Here is an 18,594-nt window from a genome sequence, read left to right as displayed (position 1 = left end):
AAAGTGGGAAAGAAAATAGAGATAAAACCAGACAATGAGTGGAGAACACACCGTGGCCTCATTGTCCCGGCCACTAGGTAGGAAGTCCTGTCTGCTGGTTGGCCTGTGGCGTGCTGCAGCCCTGGCGTCCTGCGGACAGGAAGACGTTGAGCTGTATGACGTCCCTGATTTCCTTTCTGCTGCTGGAAGTCTAAAAATGAACCAAAAGAAAGCAGGTAACATATTACTCTACATGATAATATGAAAGTATGGGGCCAGAAAGGTACAGAAGTAAAAGTATTAACTTCAGGCTACAGGTTAATATTAAATATTGAGCTTGGAAAGTTTTCATCTTCATGGAATCATATATAACAGAGTTTGAAGCTTTGATAGTGCCTCCTGAGAATTATTGTGTCTTTTCAGTGTAAATAAATGATTAATAGAAGGTGAAGTAGAAACAAATAAGTAAATAAGTCATGATTATTGCCTTCACTTTATATTGAATATTTAAACAACACTAAGAGTTGACAGCCATGTTAGCAGCTCTGTGAAGTTCTTCGGCACAGCGGTACTATGTTAACATCAACATGCAGGTATAATGCTAACCATTTTAACCATCTTAGTGTACAGTAACATGTAGCTAATTATTGTTTTTGGAAAAATTAATATTTGACCTAATGGTGGTTCTAGATGAAAAGTCAGGATCACCAAAGTTCAATTCATCCTGAAGGGGGAACATGAATGTCAGAGCCACATTTCATGGTAATCCATTCAGTGGTTGTCAGCGCATTTCAAACTGAAAATAGCTATTCAGAAAACAACAGATACCCGACCCAGTGAAACTCTCAGGGCTTGTTGGATTGCAATAAAGACTCGGTCAAAACCAAGTATTAGCGGGGCAGTTAAGCACAACTCTGTATTTTGCGATAAAAGCAACACATTTGGCACAGATGTAGGTTTATATGTTTTTGAAAAGATATAGATATCGGGGTGCTGCAAATTTGGGGCCATTTTTCAAAATGGCTGCCAAATAGGCACTTAATATTCCATAAAGAGTTGCAGAAAACTGGTTTATGAGTCTTGGTGATTTCCAAGGTGTATCAAGCTGATTAGATCAGATGTCAGAAGATCACAAACAGGTTTGGTTCCCTCTTTATTTTTTAAAGGTGTGATTAATTACTTATTTATTAATACATTTTTTACTTTCATAATGACTAGAACAACTTGACACACAGGCTGAGCTGCTGAGCTCAATTCATTTTCAGGTTCACAGCTTTCAGATGATGTACTCCACGGTCATGTGGCATAAATTGTTGAACTTTTTTATCTACCCCTGAACATCCCCTGTCCCCCAACCCCATCCCTTTAAAAAATGAGTCAGAATGTGTTGTTATGAAGCTATGTATTTTGATTTAAGCTATGTGTTGTATGAAGCGAGTGTGTTGTACAGTATGTGATTTTATTTAAGCTATGTGTTTATATTTAAGCTGATGTGTTGTATTGAAATTATGTGGTGTTATGAAGTATGTGTTTTTTATTTAAGCTATGTGTTGTTATGAGCTATTTGTTGCTATGAAGCTACTGTATGTGTTGTTATGTGTTTTTATTTAAGCTATGTGTTATGTGTTTTTTATGTAAGCTATGTGTTGTTATGTGTTTCTTTTAAGCTATGTGTTATGCGTTGTATGAAGCCTGTGTTATGCATTGTTATGAAGCTCTGTCTTGTTATGCGTTGTTATGAAGCTATGTGTTGTGTAGGGACCTGCTATTTCTGGTGGCAGAGACAATGAACTCTGCTCTCAGGATCTTGAGTATGCAGCCATTGGCTGTGGACCAAGCTCAGTCGCCATTGGCTACTGTAGCATTTCACACAGAGGTATGAAAATCACCCAGAACAAAACCAGAGGAATGTCTTTGTTCCTCCTCTTTCCGCTCTTCTGTTCATTCTCCTCATCTCTCCTGACCTGCGAGAGGTGAGCTGCTGCTCTCCAAACCGGAAGTAGTTCTGCTTCTGATCTATGGCCTGTTAGGAAACAGCCATCCATAGGAACACAAGGAAACCAAAAGGCAGACGACGCGAAGAGCCTGCCTTTGTACTAACTTCAAGCAACAACTTGATTGGAGCATAGCAAAGACGACATCTTTGACTTGGAACCACAACTTCAACCCCATGGAATTACCAAACCCTTTTCTTCCAGGATTGGTAAACATACGGGCTTACCTTAGCATTAGCAATCGCACATGGCTGAGCAAGACTGTTCAATTTTGATTTCTAGAATGTACCTGTATTGATTTGGTTAATGTTATTCATTGAGTTTGACTGTGGTGATTTATTTGTATTTGATATTTGGGTAGGTGGCTTCGCCACATCGGATGTGTTTTAGTTTATGCTTCACATAACAAGGTCTTGCCTGCAAACTAACCATCTTTTTCTAACCCCACTGCATATCTAACACACATAAAGATACATACAGAAACTGTGAATTAGTTAACATAAACATACAGCTTCAGATAATCTAACCCCACACTCACTCCCCCCCCCCCTCTCTGTCCTTCTTGAGCACATGTGCTCAGAAGAAAAAAGAGCTCATGTGGTGGACATGCTGGCGGCCATCTTTGATTCGCCCATCTTTGTAGTTTTACAGTGCTCGCCATTTTGTCTGTAGGCCATACAGACATCTTGAGACAAGAAGCCATCTTGTCTCTCTCTCTCTCTCCTCTCACTCTCACTCTCACCTCACTCACTCACTGTGTTTGGTTGTTTAGTTTAGTTATTTAGTTAGATTAATATTGTGTTTTTAAACCCTTTATTATCTTGTAAATAAACGTTTGTGAAATACATGCTGGTCTCTTTAATGTTGTACAAGATGTGAATAATGCAGCCTCTGCTATGTCAAGAACTCCGATATCCTTCAACCTTTACTATCTATTTTGGTTATAGTTATTAATTTAATTAGTAATAAACGTTCCAAATTGATAGTTTAGCATATATAATGAGACTATATTAACATTTTGGTCATTGGTCCCTGATTCCAGGGTGGTGCCCCCGTTTATATTAATGTTTATGATAATCTTTATTATATTAATAATTCTATTATTTATAATTAATTTGCTAATAACCAAAACCAGTTACAGCAAATCCCTACAGTTGTTATGCATTGTTATGAAGCTATGTGTTGTTATGCATTGTTATGAAGCTATGTGTTCTTATGCGTTGTATGAAGCTATGTGTTATGCGTTGTTATGAAGCTATGTGTTATGTGTTGTTATGAAGCCCTGTGTTGTTATGAAGCTATTGTGTTGTTATGCATTATTATGAAGCTATGTGTTATGCGTTGTTATGCATTGTTATGAAGCTATGTGTTATGCGTGTATGAAGCTCTGTGTTGTTTTGATGTTGTTGTTATGCGTTGTTATGAAGCTATGTGTTATGCGTGTTGTATGAAGCTCTGTGTTGTTATGAAGCTATGTGTTGTTATGCATGTTATGAAGCTATGTGTTATGTGTTGTTATGAAGCTCTGTGTTGTTTTGATGTGTTGTTATTAAGCTATGTGTTGTTATTCGTTGTTATGAAGCTATGTGTTATGCGTTGTTATGAAGCTCTGTGTTGTTTTGATGTGTTGTTATGAAGCTATGTGTTGTTATGAAGCTATGCGTTGGACGGGGAAAACATGGACGGCATCGAAGAAATTGATAATAAAAATGGAATCAATTGTAAACTGCGGAATAGAGAAATATAGTGATGGGAAGCTGAAGGAAGATCTTTCCATTCTATAGGTGTATTGGTTATCATTCTACCATGAAGGTAAGGGGGTGAACTTTTCACATTTTTCTCAGTTTAAAAGTTTTCAAAAAGCACCTTTAAAACATAAAGAGGGAAAAAAAAACATGTCTGTGTTCTCCTGACATCTGATCTAATCAGTTTGAACACACCTTGGAAATCATCAAGACTCATAAAATCTGTTTTCTGCAACATTTTTGAATATTTAGTGCATATTTGGCAGCTATTTTGAAAAATGGCTGCCATGGCCTCAGGGGCCAAATTTGCAGTGCCCTGACTTCTATATATATTCATAAACATATAAACCTATATCTGTGCCAAACGTGTTTTCTTTATCACAAAATGCACAGTTGTTATGAATATTTTCGGCTTAGCGCCCCACTATACGTATCTGTCTGGACCGTGTTGGTCAGTCTGTGAATCTGTGGCTTAATTATCACACAAATAGTCAGTGGTCATGTCTATAATGTTAAATACAGCGGTACACGTCCACCAGGGTCCGGTGAGGACACTAGTGGACGCTGCTCCACTCAACTAGCCGTATTCAAGCGGTGACGTACCCATCATCGTGGAATGCATCTGATTGGTACCCTGGTTCTCTGCTCGCCGTTTTCAAACAGGAAACCAACACTGGCTGGCTCTTGCTCGTAAACTTGTCTGTTATTCCGTCTACAACAATCCACAAAATCTACGATCGCCATAGTCTGACAGCTTGGTCAAGTTTGGTGAGACAGACACAACGCGCTGTATCATTTGCATAAGTTGAGATTTTTCACACTTATGCAAATACAGACCCCCTCCAACTCGCCACACACTCCCACAATGCACTGGGGCGCTGCTTCTCCTGCTTTCCATTGGAAATGAATGGAAAGCGTTGAGACGCTATCCATCACAGGATCTGGTGGAAATGCGCCGATAGAGGAGCACTCACGCTGGTGAGTGGAACCGCTGACATGCCCCCCTGAAAACGTACAACAGAGGACTGTTCCCGCCTTTTCATTTTGAAAGAACAACGGCCAATGAGTAAACTCCAACCGTCGGCCAACCAATCCCTGTAACTTCATCACTCAGTGACAGGACTTTTGCGTTTGTAGGGCTGGCCCTCTGCGGTCCAGACAAAAACAATTTTTTGCAGCGCGATAGAAAAAGATCGTAATATCATCTCGAAACCGACTGAGAAAGCCACATTTGAAAAATTAATTTGAAGGCACGACACCTCAGGCAAAAAACATTGTTTTTCATGCCTATTCAATTTTGAGATTTGTTTTGTTAGTTAGCTAGTTTAGTTAGTTATTAGCACAAAAGGAAGTGATAAAAAACAAAAGCAGAGACTGTGCAGGAGGGGTAAGAATCCCCAAAAAGCTTATAGTAAAACCCCCCCTCTAGGTTTTACAATTCATCCTGATACAATGGATATTGTTTAGGGGTATTTTGATTCCATAACAGTCTTCTTTCAGACTAGTGGAAAGAAACATCCAAAATATACATTTAGGTGTTTATTTCACTACTTGTTAATTTGCGTCTCTAGATTTCTCCTAAGTCAACAAAAGTTGGATAATGCCTCATTTGTATATTTAGAACATGAAATTTCAGAAAACTTGTAATCAATAAAACAACCGTCTTAATGAACGTAATCAACTGGGGAAGTTCATGGTGATATCAATTAGTTAATTTTTTTACTCTATCACCTGTAGTGTCTCCTCTAAAATGTTGACGTGGTGAGACTGGGCCAAATTGACTGGGACAGATCCAGAACAATACAGACAAGATCCACCTGAAAGCCCCAGTATTGGCTGTATTGTTCTGTTAGGTGGCGGTGTACCTTCTCTGGAGGTGTCGTTGAAGCTTCCTGTGACCAACTGCTTCGTTCTGGCTCACATCCCTCCTCCTCTTCACCCTCCTGCTGTTTCTTCTCTTTGGGCTCTGGTTTCCACTGTTGTGTTGAAGGTCTCTGCACCCGGGTCCTGCAGTTGTCCTGCACCTCCTGCTCAGTACGATTCTCCAACCTGTGACTCCAGTCGCTGAAGCCCTCGTCCTCCTCCAGAACCAGGCAGCATCTGGGCTCCAGCTCCTCGTTCAGCCTGAGGAGAACCAAGTGGAAAACTGTTTTGTTTTATTTTGAAGAAATGCAGACGTTGTACAACCATGATGTCAGTGGTACAGAGGAGTGATTGAAGGTACTTTCTAGCTTGAATTAGTGAAACCAAAGCTACATTTATGAGCCTTGATGAACCTTTCAGTCTGAATCTTGACAAACACATGAGAAAGGGAACCTGCCAAAATCTAACATAAATGACTTGATAAATAAATAAATGGAGCAAAATTAATTATTAAAAATAAATGTAGCCATTAATTAATTGATAAAATGTGACATAAATTGACTTTGTCTGTTTATTTTTTCTTCTCTACAAACCCTACTCACTTTAGATAATGAGACAGAAATGCATAAAAAAATGTGTAAAGAAAATGATAATAAATAAATAAGTTTGAGGAAATTAGTAAGAGGTGAAATGCAAAGGGGAAATTGTGCAGAAATAGATATATAAATGTATAAATACATAAATAAATACACACATTTAAAATAAATATAAAAATAAAAAATGAATGCAAGAAATACATTTAAAAATTAATAAAAATAAATACACTAAACAAATAAAAGGGAAAACTAAACAGGAGAGTAAATAAAATAAGGAAATTAATACCAAGATAAATAAATGAAGAAGCAAATTTATTTCACATTCATGTCACATTATATAAATTGGTTAATGGCTACATTTTATTTTTTAACATTATTTCTATCTATCTATCCATATAACTATCTATCCATCTATCTATCTATCCATCTATCTATCCATCTATATATCTATATATCTATCTATCATGGTCTTAACATATTGTCCTTAAAATGTATAATGTACCTGGATGCTAAATAAAGGTGTTTCATAATGTACAGTAAGATTATTCATGTGATTTAAATACTTGTAATGTGTTACAACCCAACCTGGGTTACATATTCTGTTAAAAAATGCAAGTTTCCTAAAATTAAGTCATACATTGAGTTTGTAGTGACTGACCCACACTCTGAGATCAATTTAAGTTGTGCTTGAGACAACAATCGACTGCATGAACCACTAGTTTTTGAAGCATATTGCCTTATTGACCCAGACTATCACACTCTGATCTGAATGACGAGTGATACCACAGACGTTGTTCTTCTTGTGTCTCGTTGAAAATGTTTAAAACAGCAGAAGGGTTTGTTTCCTGTCACTGCTGGGTTCTTTTACCAAGGTAACTGAGTATCTCCGATGTCACCCAAAGGATTCTCACAGGGCGGCGTGTTGAGCCGGTGGCAGGTGGTAGACAGGGACCTGCAGCTTCAGCTCCACGGCAACAAAGACGGTGCCCATGGAAACAATAAACAGAGAGTCAATGAGTCCTCTGTTCCTGGTCCACTCAGATCAGCAGACTGGACATCATCAGCACTAACTGAACACTAAAGCCTGATGTTTTCTTCAGAGAGATTCAAGTGGTTTCTAAATGTCTGTGTGTGTTTAACCTTCATTTAATTCGGCTGACAGGGAATCTATCTTGTCCCATTGTTGGCTGAACGTGCAAACACAGTTTTCTACTGGTGTCCTCTGAAATGTCGCTGATGTTATGATTATATTTCATGTCCTGTTTGTTGTATGTCTGTCTGTTAGTTAGCAGGGTGTTTTCTCAAAAACTATCGAACAAATTTCAGTGAAATTTGGTGGGATATAATTAGGGGTAGGGATCACCAGAGAAACCCACGACACGATATTATCACAATACGTAAGGGAGTGTTTGTAAGAATCAGAAATGGTTGTAACAGCGACACCTGGTCCGTTAAGTCAAAAAACGCAGTGTCCTGTTGCTCGCGCTCACTGTGTGCACGCGCTACGTGAATGTAAGCGAGCATCCGTTCCAAACAGTGAGGCGACACACGTCAGCTAAAAGCACAATATCACTCTATATTTCAGCTGCTTGGCTAGTAATGTTAGCTGACCAGACCAAGGTCTCTCCATGAATCAATGCTGATCCTAGTGTTGGCTTTTCCTGCCTCAGCCTCCCGACCACGGCCGGAGGGAACAGGGGAGGACACCGGTAGTTTGGTCGGAGACGATAACGTTTCTCTCTGCGGATCCCCCGTCACTTCACAAGACACGGGAAACCTCTGTTGGTCTGGAGGAGCTGCAGCAGTTATTCTGCACAAACGTCCCACTGTACATTCACTAGATATTTTTCAGAGCTAAACTAACTCTTCTGCAGTGTGGCCTGTTGTGCGCGCATGCACGTGAGAGTGAAGCGAAAGAGCAAGTGAGAACGAGCGTGGTGTGTGAGAGAAGGCAAGCAGGCAGAGGAGCAGAGGAGCAGAGTACAGCATGAGAGTCGGCCCTGGAGACCACAAGCTACGGTCTCCCCCGCGTCCTCTCGACCCGCGGCCAATACTGTTAACAGACGGGCTTCACTAGATACAACAAGAGGTTTTGGTGCTTCACTGTAGTTTGTGTTGGAGTCTGAGTCTGAACAGAGTAGCTACACACGAGCGTGCCCTGGGACACCGACCCACAATGATCTTATACTTGTAAGAAGTACAAACAGTCCCTTTAAGAGATCGATAATAAAAGATCGATACTTAACGTCTGTGTATCGATACAATATCGGCACACAAAATATTGCGATACTATCATGGTATACATTTTTTTCCCCGCCCCTAGATATAACACCAATTTAACAGCCATTTATGAATAGTTTTATCTTTTGGCAAATAACTTCTGAAATGTCAGAGAAGCAAAAAAAAAAAAAAAAATGAACTCATGAATCTTTTCAACACATTTGTTGCAAAGTGATAATTTTTGTAACACACAAAATTCTCTTCTGTCAAAACCAACTTTTTGTTAGGCAGTATTGCTATTTTCCCTAAATGAGTCTGCTCAGCCAGCTCACAGTCTCAGGGTGATGAGGATATTCCTCCCTCGTGAGACATCATATCTCTGACTGATCCAACAGAAACTGAAGGCGACAGCAGCCCCTCTCAGCTACCTGCAGCATCACTGGAGTGTACTGATTACACACAAACAAACAAGTCTTTTTCCCTGTAATCAGCACTGCATAACCGAAGACTCAGCTGTAAACATCTAGGAGAGTTTCACACCAACACACAGATGGGTCGCCCCAACTCTTCAAAACATAAGACTCAAATCTATCAGCCCCAAACTGAGCTAAGGACAGTTAAAGACAAGCAAGCTGCCCACTCCGAATGGCCACGAGCCCCCAACAACGCCTGCAAGCAGCAATACTGGGAGGCTACCAGGAGGCAAGCAATCGGCCTGCTCCAAACGGCACGCACTCCAAACGGGCACTGCACTAGTTCCTTTAAAGCATTCATAGTTAATTATTAACTTTTAACATGCCATTAGTTCTACCTCTAAACCCCTTATGAAATGGTACTTGTGTAAAATTAATACAGTGTTAATACTGCTTATTTTTTTTTAACTTAGGTGAGAGTAAAAAACATTCCTTTGTGATGTTGACGCGTTTATTCAGAGACTGTTTTATATGCATGAATAAAACTGGAAATGAATTGAAAATAGACAGGGAGATGGAAACTACTTACAGTAACCTATATTTTAGAAACAAATCTATATTACGGTCATATAGATTGTTTAGAGTATTTTGGAATATTATTACCTGTTTCACTTTGACTGAGATTGTAGTGAATTACAGCCACATTACGACAAGAGAGGAGAGGAGTAAAGTGTGTCGTACTCACTCCGTGTTGTGTGCCGGGTGGTTGTGTTGGGAGGCTCTGGCCAGGAGGGGCTCATAACTCTCCTCTCTGCGTCTCCCCTGGCTCTCCTCCTTCGCTCCCTCTCCACCTCCCTCAGCATCCTCCTGGCTCCGCTGGGCGTCAAACTGCAACCAACATGGACACCAACAAGTTACATAAAGTTCCAAGCATAAACAGTCTTAACATACAATTTTCCTGTTTGTCCTCCTTATGTAGCTTTAAGGTCAGAAAAAATTATCTTCACACAATTTGACAGTTATCACATACATTATACTATTCTGTATCTGCTTGATCCAGCCACAATGGAAGTGTTACACTGAGTGAAATCTTCAAACCCAAGTTCAAAACCCATCATATCGTTAGACATTTTAATAATTGTTTGTTGGTTTTGAACATTATTTGGCTTCACAGAATGAGTTTGTAATAACAGTTTATTACAATTAGTGGTTTATGGGTTTAAATATAATCAGTAAAGCTCAAGTTCATCGTCCATAAGGCTGACAGCCAGGAATATGAACAAACTAGTTATTCACACAGCTTCCATCTGTTTGATGCTGCTTGATCACTTGAAAAGAGATGTGAGTATGATGACTAAGATAAAGTTAGTTTTTCCCCTTACTTCCACAGCTGCCCCCAAATCCCCTCAATCCCCAGGGACTAAAGCTCCAGATACATTACATAGCTAAAAGTATGTGGACACCGAACATTACAACCATATGTGATTTTTGAACATCTCATTTCAAAATCATGAGCATTAATCTGCTTCTTTAATAGCCTCCTCTTCCTGGTTTCAGTCTTTCCACCAGATGTTGAACCTGGCTGCAGAGATTACTTCGATTCAGCCACAAGAGGTCCAACACTAGGGCTGAGTACCAGTACCCTTAAAGTGGTACCGATATCAATAGAGTACTTCGTTGGATACCCATAAAGTGGAAGCTGTGTGTGTCCCACTGGCTTTGTTCCCTTCTCTCCCCGGGCTCAAGGCTCCACTCAAATCGTTCAAAAAAGAAACAAGCTGCGGTTGTATTTTATATTTGGGCTCTAGGCTACCAGATGTCATCTTCTCTTTACATTCAAAGCTTCTATGAGGTTTCCAGATGAAGCTCTGAATGTCTGTCATCATATTTTATGACCCTCAAAAAAAATCCTCAAACAAAATTCTCAATTTGAATAAAGTGATTCATCGGATTGAATGAGCCAGTCTTCTTTTTTTTTTTTTTTTATTTAAATCAACTTTCTTTAATGAATATAACTGGTAAGTTTTCTTGATTGCTGCTAGACTGCCCCATTAATACAGGTATATTTTAATAGAAACAATGCAATCAAACTGATTTTGTCACTGCCGCTGGCTCGCGTTAAATAAAGATGTTCCACGTCGTCTTTCCTCTCCAGAAGCCAGGCTGTTGGTTAGGTTCTGGGTTAGGTGGTCAAACTGAATCTTCTTCTATGCTTTCTGCCAGTAAATGCATCTCTTACTTACAGATTGTTTCTACAGATCTATGCGCTAGAAATTGGACAAAATTACGTAACCACACAGGAGGGAAGTTGCAAATATCACGTGGCCCATAAATGCACAGGAAGCGATCTGCAAATGCGCAAATTTCATTCCGCGTGGGGAAATGGATGTGCAAATGCACATATATCATTTTACTACATGTATACATATAACATTTTTATGTGGAATTAAAATACATATTTACAGAGTAAGTTATGTTTATTTGCAAATCGCCCCGTATTTTTGTGGATGTGACTTTAAACAACACAAATACAAAAATACGTTTGTGGGTAGTGAAATATTAGTAGATCATGGACATAGTACGTATTTGTGAATTTTCTTCTGTGATTTACAACTATTATCTATAGATCTGCTGTGGTATGAATCGGACAAAATTCCGTAAACAATAAGGAGGAAAGTTACAAAAGTCACATGGCCCATAAATCCACAGGAAGCGATCTGCAAATGTGCAAATATCATTCCACGTGTAGAATGGATGTGCAAATGCGTATATATCACTTATACGTAAACCTTAAATACGTATTTACAGAGTAAGTTATGTATTGTATGTATTTATTTTTTGTGGATGTGACTTTACACAACACAAATACAAGATACATGTTTGTGGCATAAGTGATAATATTTGGAAATCATGCGTACACATTTTGTGGATTTCTTCTGTGGATTACAACTAATAAAGTCCAATAAAAACCTCCATATAAACGGCCATCTTCACTCTCAACTTGTCAAATACCGCCGTTTGGTAAGTGACCCTCGGCATTGGAAACCGACGCACGAAGGCACCCTTTTAGCAAACAGTATGTGATGAACCGGGCTTTCAACTAACTCCACTAACCCGTGTCGTTATTCGATGGTCGGAGCAAGTGATGTAGTATCAATAGCGTGAGAGTCCATGTGGTGGGCGGAAGGGTGGATGGATGGTCAAACAAACACAATGACTTTCAACCCGCGGGACTTGTCGGTATTCTGCTGAGTCACATGAGTGTCGCGGGGTTCTACTTTAAAAGTCTGTACAACATGAAAACACTGGCATAGTCGAAAAATGTGTATTAGTCCCTTTTATTATGTCGGCCTCCCAAAGTGCAATCAGTGCTTAATATTTACAAAAGTGAAAAAATAGAAATAAGCTATGTACAAAAACATCAAATAGCACTGAAAATTTAGTTCTTCAATAACTCCATACTTTTCTGTCAGAACAGCAAAGAAAAACAATCCAAAATGCAATCTGTAAATCTGTGTTACCTTCTCTGTAACCACTTCAAGAAAGACTGACTTCACTAGGCCAAGATGACCCCCTTTTAAACTAATAGCCCCTCCACTGGGCGTATACTTACATAGAAAAATACCAATTAACAACATTCTTCAGCAGAAGAGATATTTATAGCCCCTTTAACCTAGGCATATTTTTACATATAAATTCTATACCTCTGTCTAATCATTCCCCCCCAACCAAACAAGTTAATTTATAACAAAATCACAATTAAAAATAATAAACATATTTATGCTGATCACATGACATAAAAACGCGCGATGAGCGCCCTTTTTAACGGGGGGACTTGTACGGCCCTGTTCGCTCAGTCAAACCCATGAATGGGACATGACAGGATGGACATGATTACAGCAATGGACAGGCAGCGTTTCATCAACTGGTGAGTGAGAATAACTGGTTTGTGTGAATATATGCGTATAGGAAACAGCAGAACAATCAAGTGTGCACCCTTGGTCGCACTACTGACAAACAGTTTAGGGGAGAGGGATATGTCGCGATGTGTTTTAACTTCGGACTGAATCAGGAAGGGAGCGGAGCAAATGTTTGGCGTATGTGTGTGTGTGTGCTGACTGCAAGCCAGCGGGCCAGCGGCGCAGGGAGAAACCAGGAATGTTGGTGTGTGTGGCCCTGAGGTGATGTGTGTGCGCTGCCTCACAGTCAGTGACGGCTACTCAGTCACATCATCCCCCTCCTCGCGGAGGTTGATGTATGTGCGGCAACCTGGAAAGGTTGCCCACCACATTGGCCTTGCCGGATCTATGTCGGATGGTGAACTTGAAGGGCTGCAGTGAGAGGTACCATCGAGTCAGGCAGCTGTTGTGATCCTTCATGCTGTTTATCCAGGTGAGAGTCCGATGGTCAGTTTCCAGGTCAAACTCTCGTCCAAGCAAATAGTAACTGCAGGCTCTCCAGTGCCCACTTAATGGCCAGGCCCTCTTTTTCCACAGTGGCATACCTGGTCTCACGTGGCTGCAGCTTGAGGTGAGGTACAAAATCGTTTGTTCATCACCCAGGGTTCCCTTGGGCCAGGTGATTTGTCTCCACGGCCGCCTGCCGATGTGTCACCTGCTACCAGAAATCTTTTGTTGAAGTCTGGACTCTTGAGGACGGAGAAGAACACAGGAAACCAGTAACCTGGTCAGATGGCTGTTTCACAGTCATATGACCAGGTTACTGGGTTCCTGTGGTCGCGAAACTGGGGCACGAACGCCTGTAACACCCAAATCAATCCCAGGATGGATCGTAGCTCCTTCTTGGTCCGTGGTCGAGGGCAGTTCTGAGATAGCTTCCACCTATCCACTTGCGGCTGTACCTCCCTCAGTCCCAAATGGTAACCAATGGTACCATGTCTCTGTCGTGCCCACTCACATTGGAAAGGTTGAGTGTCAGCCCAGCCTTCTGGATCTTTCCCAGGACAAGAGACTAGATGTTGGACATTGCTCTTACCAGGTGTTGCTGAAGCTCACCACATCATCCAGGTATGCAGCGCTGCAGTTGTCACAACCCTGGAGTACTCTGTTCATCAGTCTCTGGAAGGTGGCTGGTGCTCCATGTAGTCCAAATGACATCACTGTGAACTAGAAGAGTCCAGCTGGGGTTCGGAACGCCATGTAGGGTCTGCATGACTCCTCCAGCAGCACCTGCCAATATCCCTTGCGAGATCAAGGGTGGTGATGTACTTGGCAGCTCCAATCTTCTCCAGCAAGTCCTCGATTCTTGGCATGGGATAGGCGTCAAACTCTGGGATGGCATTGATTTTCCCTGAAATCAATGCATATTTGGAGGGAGCCATCCTTCTTGAAGACGATGACCACTTGACTACACCACTCTGAGCTGGATGGTTCAATCACTCCAAGTTTCAACATCTCCTCCACCTCCTGCTGCAGTTTTCCCACAGCTGCTGCGGAATACGGGTAGGGACGTTGACGAATTAGTCGTCCATCTTTGAGGCGGAATGACATGCTTCCACTAGCATTGTCTTCCCTGGGCTGGCAGCAATAAGGACGGAGTCGTTCCTTTGAAGACCTGGAGGAGCTGTGCAGCTTGTCCTTGGTTCAAGATTTGCCAACACAGGAGCAGCTGGTGTTGTAAGGGTCTCCAGTCCCATCTCCACCTCTTTTTCACTGTCGACCTTCCTTGCCAGCAGAAACCTCCCCTGGAGCCTTGGATCAACCGGTCCCTTCCACTCTTTCAAGAGGTTCACATGGTAGGTCTGCTTGGGTTTCTTCTTCTCTGAGTGATAGAAGTGACCGGATCCATTTTTCGGGTGATGAGGTACGGCCCTTAGCATTTTGCTAGGAGCTTGCTGTTGGATGAAGGGAGAAGCAGCAAGACTTTTTGGCCAGGCTGGAACTCACGGCGCCGGGCCTGTTGGTCATACCAGGTCTTTTGGCTTTTCTGGGCCTCCCGCAGGTTAACCTCTGCCTCCTCCTGGTACCTTGCCAGCCGATCCCTCATCTCCAGCACAAACTGCACCACCCCTCTGTCGTCTTGCGAGGTAGAAGGTGTCTCCCAGCCTTTCCGGAGCAGATCCAAGGGTCCCTGTACCTCCCAGCCATAAAGCAGCTTGAATGGGGAGAAACCAGTTGATGCCTGGGGAACTTCACAATAGGCGAAGAGCAGGAATGGCAGCCAACAGTCCCAGTCCTTGCCAGTATCATCCACGAACTTCCACAGCATATTCTTCAATGTCTGATTGAACCTTTCAGCAAGGACCATCAGTATGTGGATGGTATGGCAGTAGTCTTGATTGCTGAGATGCCCAAGCTGCTTGTGGAAGAGCTGCATCAACCTGGAGGTGAAGTTCGTTCCCCTGATCCGTCAGGATCTCATCAGGTATTACCACTCTGGAGAAAAGTTGCACCAACGCACGCAGCACAGCAGGAGCGGTGATCGTGCGGCATCGGGAAAGCCTCTGGGAAACGAGTAGCATAGTCACGACACCACCAATATGTACTGATGTCCACCACTGCTTCTCACCAACGGGCCCCACAATATCCCATGGCATTCCTGCGGAATGGAGTGGAGATAAAAGGAATTGGCTGCAGAAAAGCTCGGTCAGACTTGAGGGCAATGCATGTTTTTTGACATGTGGGCATGTGGCACAATATTTCTGAATGTTTGGTACATGGTTGGGCCAATAAAAGCGTGAACTGATACACAGATATGTTTTTGTGGCGGCCAAGGTGTCCAGACCATGTGAGTGTCTGTGCTAGGTGCATGACAAGTGACCTACAGTTAGCAGGAAACTACTAGGCGTTTGTGGTCATTATCAACGGTGTACAACACATCATTTTCCACAATAAACCTTTCCCTTCCCACACAATCTCCCTCTGCTGCCTCCCCACCTAAGCAATCAAATGTTTCAAAGTTGTATAGCACAGAAATATTTCCCAGGTACTGCCCATATTTCATTTGACAAAGGACTCTTTGTTTTGGGCTCTGCTGACTTCAGCTGCTACTCAAAAGCGGCGTTGGCGACGGGACTTTCTTGGGCCCTTGTGCCACCATCGAACAGGACTACTGTCAAAGTCTGGGAGAGGTTGAGCACAAGGATCCTCTTTTCTTAGACCCTGAGTGCCACCCTCACACAGACCACGGTGAAGGACTGGGAGCGGTTGGACCCCAGCTTTCGCATGGGCATGAAGTGATCACAGGACAAGAAACAGTGACTTTGACTTCCCCTCTCTTCCCAGAGTCGGTTTCCACTGGCCTGTTTCCTGCAGCAAGTCCAGAAGTACAGTTAAGTCCCAGCCCAAGAGGGCAGCAACAGGTAACTTTGCAACCACCCCAACAAGTAAGGCTGTTCATCAATGGTAACAGTTAAGGTCAGCTGTGGGATACAAGATACTTATCCCCATGAACACACAGAATGTCCTCCTTGTCTGCTGTAATCCACACTGTTTACTGGCACCAGATCCTGCTGCACCAGCGACATGAAGCTACCAACTGTCCAAAGAGAGCAGTAACCTGCTGCCATTAACAGTCACAGTTTTGTAGCGTTGTAACCTCACTTCACTATCCTCCCACCTCAGGCCGGGGAGCATAGCAAGCGCAGGTGAGTTTAGCTTTGCGTATGGGACACACAGAAACTTTGTGCTCTGGCTGTTAAACAATAAAACAAACAAAGTCCTTACCGGGTCCTCATTGGTTTAGGGCAGAGCTGAGGGTTACCCTGGTGGCTCTGGCTAGACTACTCTCCTCAGAGGCCGGGGGCTGGGGTAGCTGAAGTGTAGGTTCTGGTGAACTGCACTGGAGAGAACATGCAGCTGTCCTCCATCTCCAAGCGTTGATGGTACTGTAGAGCGCCAGCTTGGTAGCGGAGAGAGTACCCCCCTCTGGTTCATGCTCCTTCACCCAGGTCCTCACTTCAGGGGGGAGTATCCAGGGTAGCTGCTCCAGGATGATGGCCTCACCAACCTCCTCCTTGGTGTGCTGCTCTGGCCGAATCCAGCGTCGATAGAGACCCTTAAGGCGATGGTAGGTCTCTGTGGGGGTTTCACCAGGTCGTAGCACTGTGAATCGGAACCGCTGCCGGTACGTCTCTGGGGAGATGTCAAACTTGGTCAACAGTGCTCCTTTCAGGTCATTGTAGCAGTGGGCCTTCTCCTCATCCATCATGGTGTAGGCCTCCAATGCATTCCCAGACAGCACTGGAACGAGTCTGCATGCTCACTCACTCCCTGGCCATCTCCATGTTTTGGAAATGCGCTCAAACCGTAACAAATAGTTCTCAATGTCCTTCCCCCATCTGAAACTGGGATAATTTGGGCTCGGTGTAATGTCTCCACTCTGGCCTTGGATGCTCAGGGCTGCTGCTATAGTCTTGCATCGGAGGAGAACGCCTCTGGTGGTGCATGCCGTTGCCCATGCCGGGCTGCTGGCGTCGGCAGATCAATTCTCGGACTGCTTGCTGTCACCGTGCTTGGAGTAGGAGCGGTGTATCTCAGGCCTCGGATCTCTGCCAACAGGCCCTCCTCCCTCCTATTTTGTGCTGCCAGAAAGTCTCTCATCATTGTCAGTAGTTCTTCTCCTGGCCCCCCAGTTGATGATGGAGCTGCAGGTGCTATGATATCTGCTCTGTACCTGACCCCCTCCTCATCCTCCTCTGAGGACGTCATAGTATGATCTGTCTCCCCAGCCGGGTCCATGCTAGCTGCCGCGCCCTCCTCTGACTGCCCTTGCCGTTGGGAACACAGACCTGTACGCTCCTGTGTGGTTATGTCCTTCCGACTAGCCATTCCACTTCTGACACCATATGTCGCGGGGTTCTACTTTAAAACTCCGTACAACATGAAAACACTGGCGTAGTCGAAAAACGTTGAATTAGTCCCTTTTATTATGCTGGCCTCCCAAAGTGCAATCAGTGCTTAATATTTACAAAAGGTGAAAAAATAGAAATTAAGCTATGTACAAAAACATCAAATAGCACTGAAAATTGATTTCTTCAATAACTCCATACTTTTCTGTCAGAAACAGGCAAAAAAAAAACAATCAAAAATGCAATCTGTAAATTCACTGAGTGTTACCTTCTCTGTAACCACTTCAAGATAAGACTGACTTCACCAGGCCAAGATGACCCCCTTTTAAACTAATAGCCCCTCCCCTGGGTGTATTACTTACATAGAAAAATAACAATTAACAACATTCTGCAGCAGAGAAGATATTTGTAGCCCCTTTAACCTAGGCATATTTTACATATAAATTCTATACCTCTGTCTAATCATTCCCCCCAACCAAAACAAGTCAATTTGCAACAAAATCACAGTTAAAAATAATAAACATATTTATGCCGATCACGTGACATCAAAAACCCGCGAGAGCGCCCTTTTTAACGGGGGGACTTGTTACGGCCCTGTTTCACTCGTCAAACCCATGAATGGGACATGACAGGATGGACAGGCAGCGTTTCATCAACTGTTGAGTGAGAATAATGTTTGTGTGAATATATGCGTATAGGAAACAGTAGAACAATCAAGTGTGCACCCTTGTTCGCACTACTGACAGACAGTTTAGGGGAGAGGTATATGTCGCAATGTGTTTTAACTTCGGAGTGAATCAGGAAGGGGGCGGAGAAATGAGGTGATGTGTGTGTGACACTATGCATGTAACAAGTATATATTGACGCACCATCCCTGGTCAGTCCAAAAGTAACGCAAGAGGGGTACAACACTGATGTTGGGTGATAGGGTCCGGTTCATTCAAGTTCATCCCAGAGGTGTGGGATGGGGTTGAG

The 18,594-nt window shown here is 42.8% G+C and overlaps 1 protein-coding gene across 1 annotated transcript in view; it reads right to left on the bottom strand.

The window, feature by feature from the left end:
• The window catches only part of LOC119478994, a 28,887-nt gene that overhangs the window by 271 nt on the left and 10,022 nt on the right, over positions 1–18,594 (bottom strand). The window contains exons 3-5 of the mRNA XM_037754125.1: positions 9,556–9,698; positions 5,584–5,842; positions 52–190 (exon numbers count right to left, since the gene is read on the bottom strand). Of these exons, the coding sequence (XP_037610053.1) occupies positions 74–190; positions 5,584–5,842; positions 9,556–9,698 (519 nt within the window). The 3' untranslated portion in view covers positions 52–73. The remainder of the gene's footprint in view (positions 1–51; positions 191–5,583; positions 5,843–9,555; positions 9,699–18,594) is intronic.

The sequence above is a fragment of the Sebastes umbrosus genome, chromosome 2, assembly GCF_015220745.1.
Source record: "Sebastes umbrosus isolate fSebUmb1 chromosome 2, fSebUmb1.pri, whole genome shotgun sequence".
NCBI classification, from domain to species: Eukaryota; Metazoa; Chordata; class Actinopteri; order Perciformes; family Sebastidae; genus Sebastes; species Sebastes umbrosus.
The sequence above is the reverse complement of the archived record's forward strand: the minus strand, read 5'-3'. Positions and strand labels throughout refer to the sequence as shown.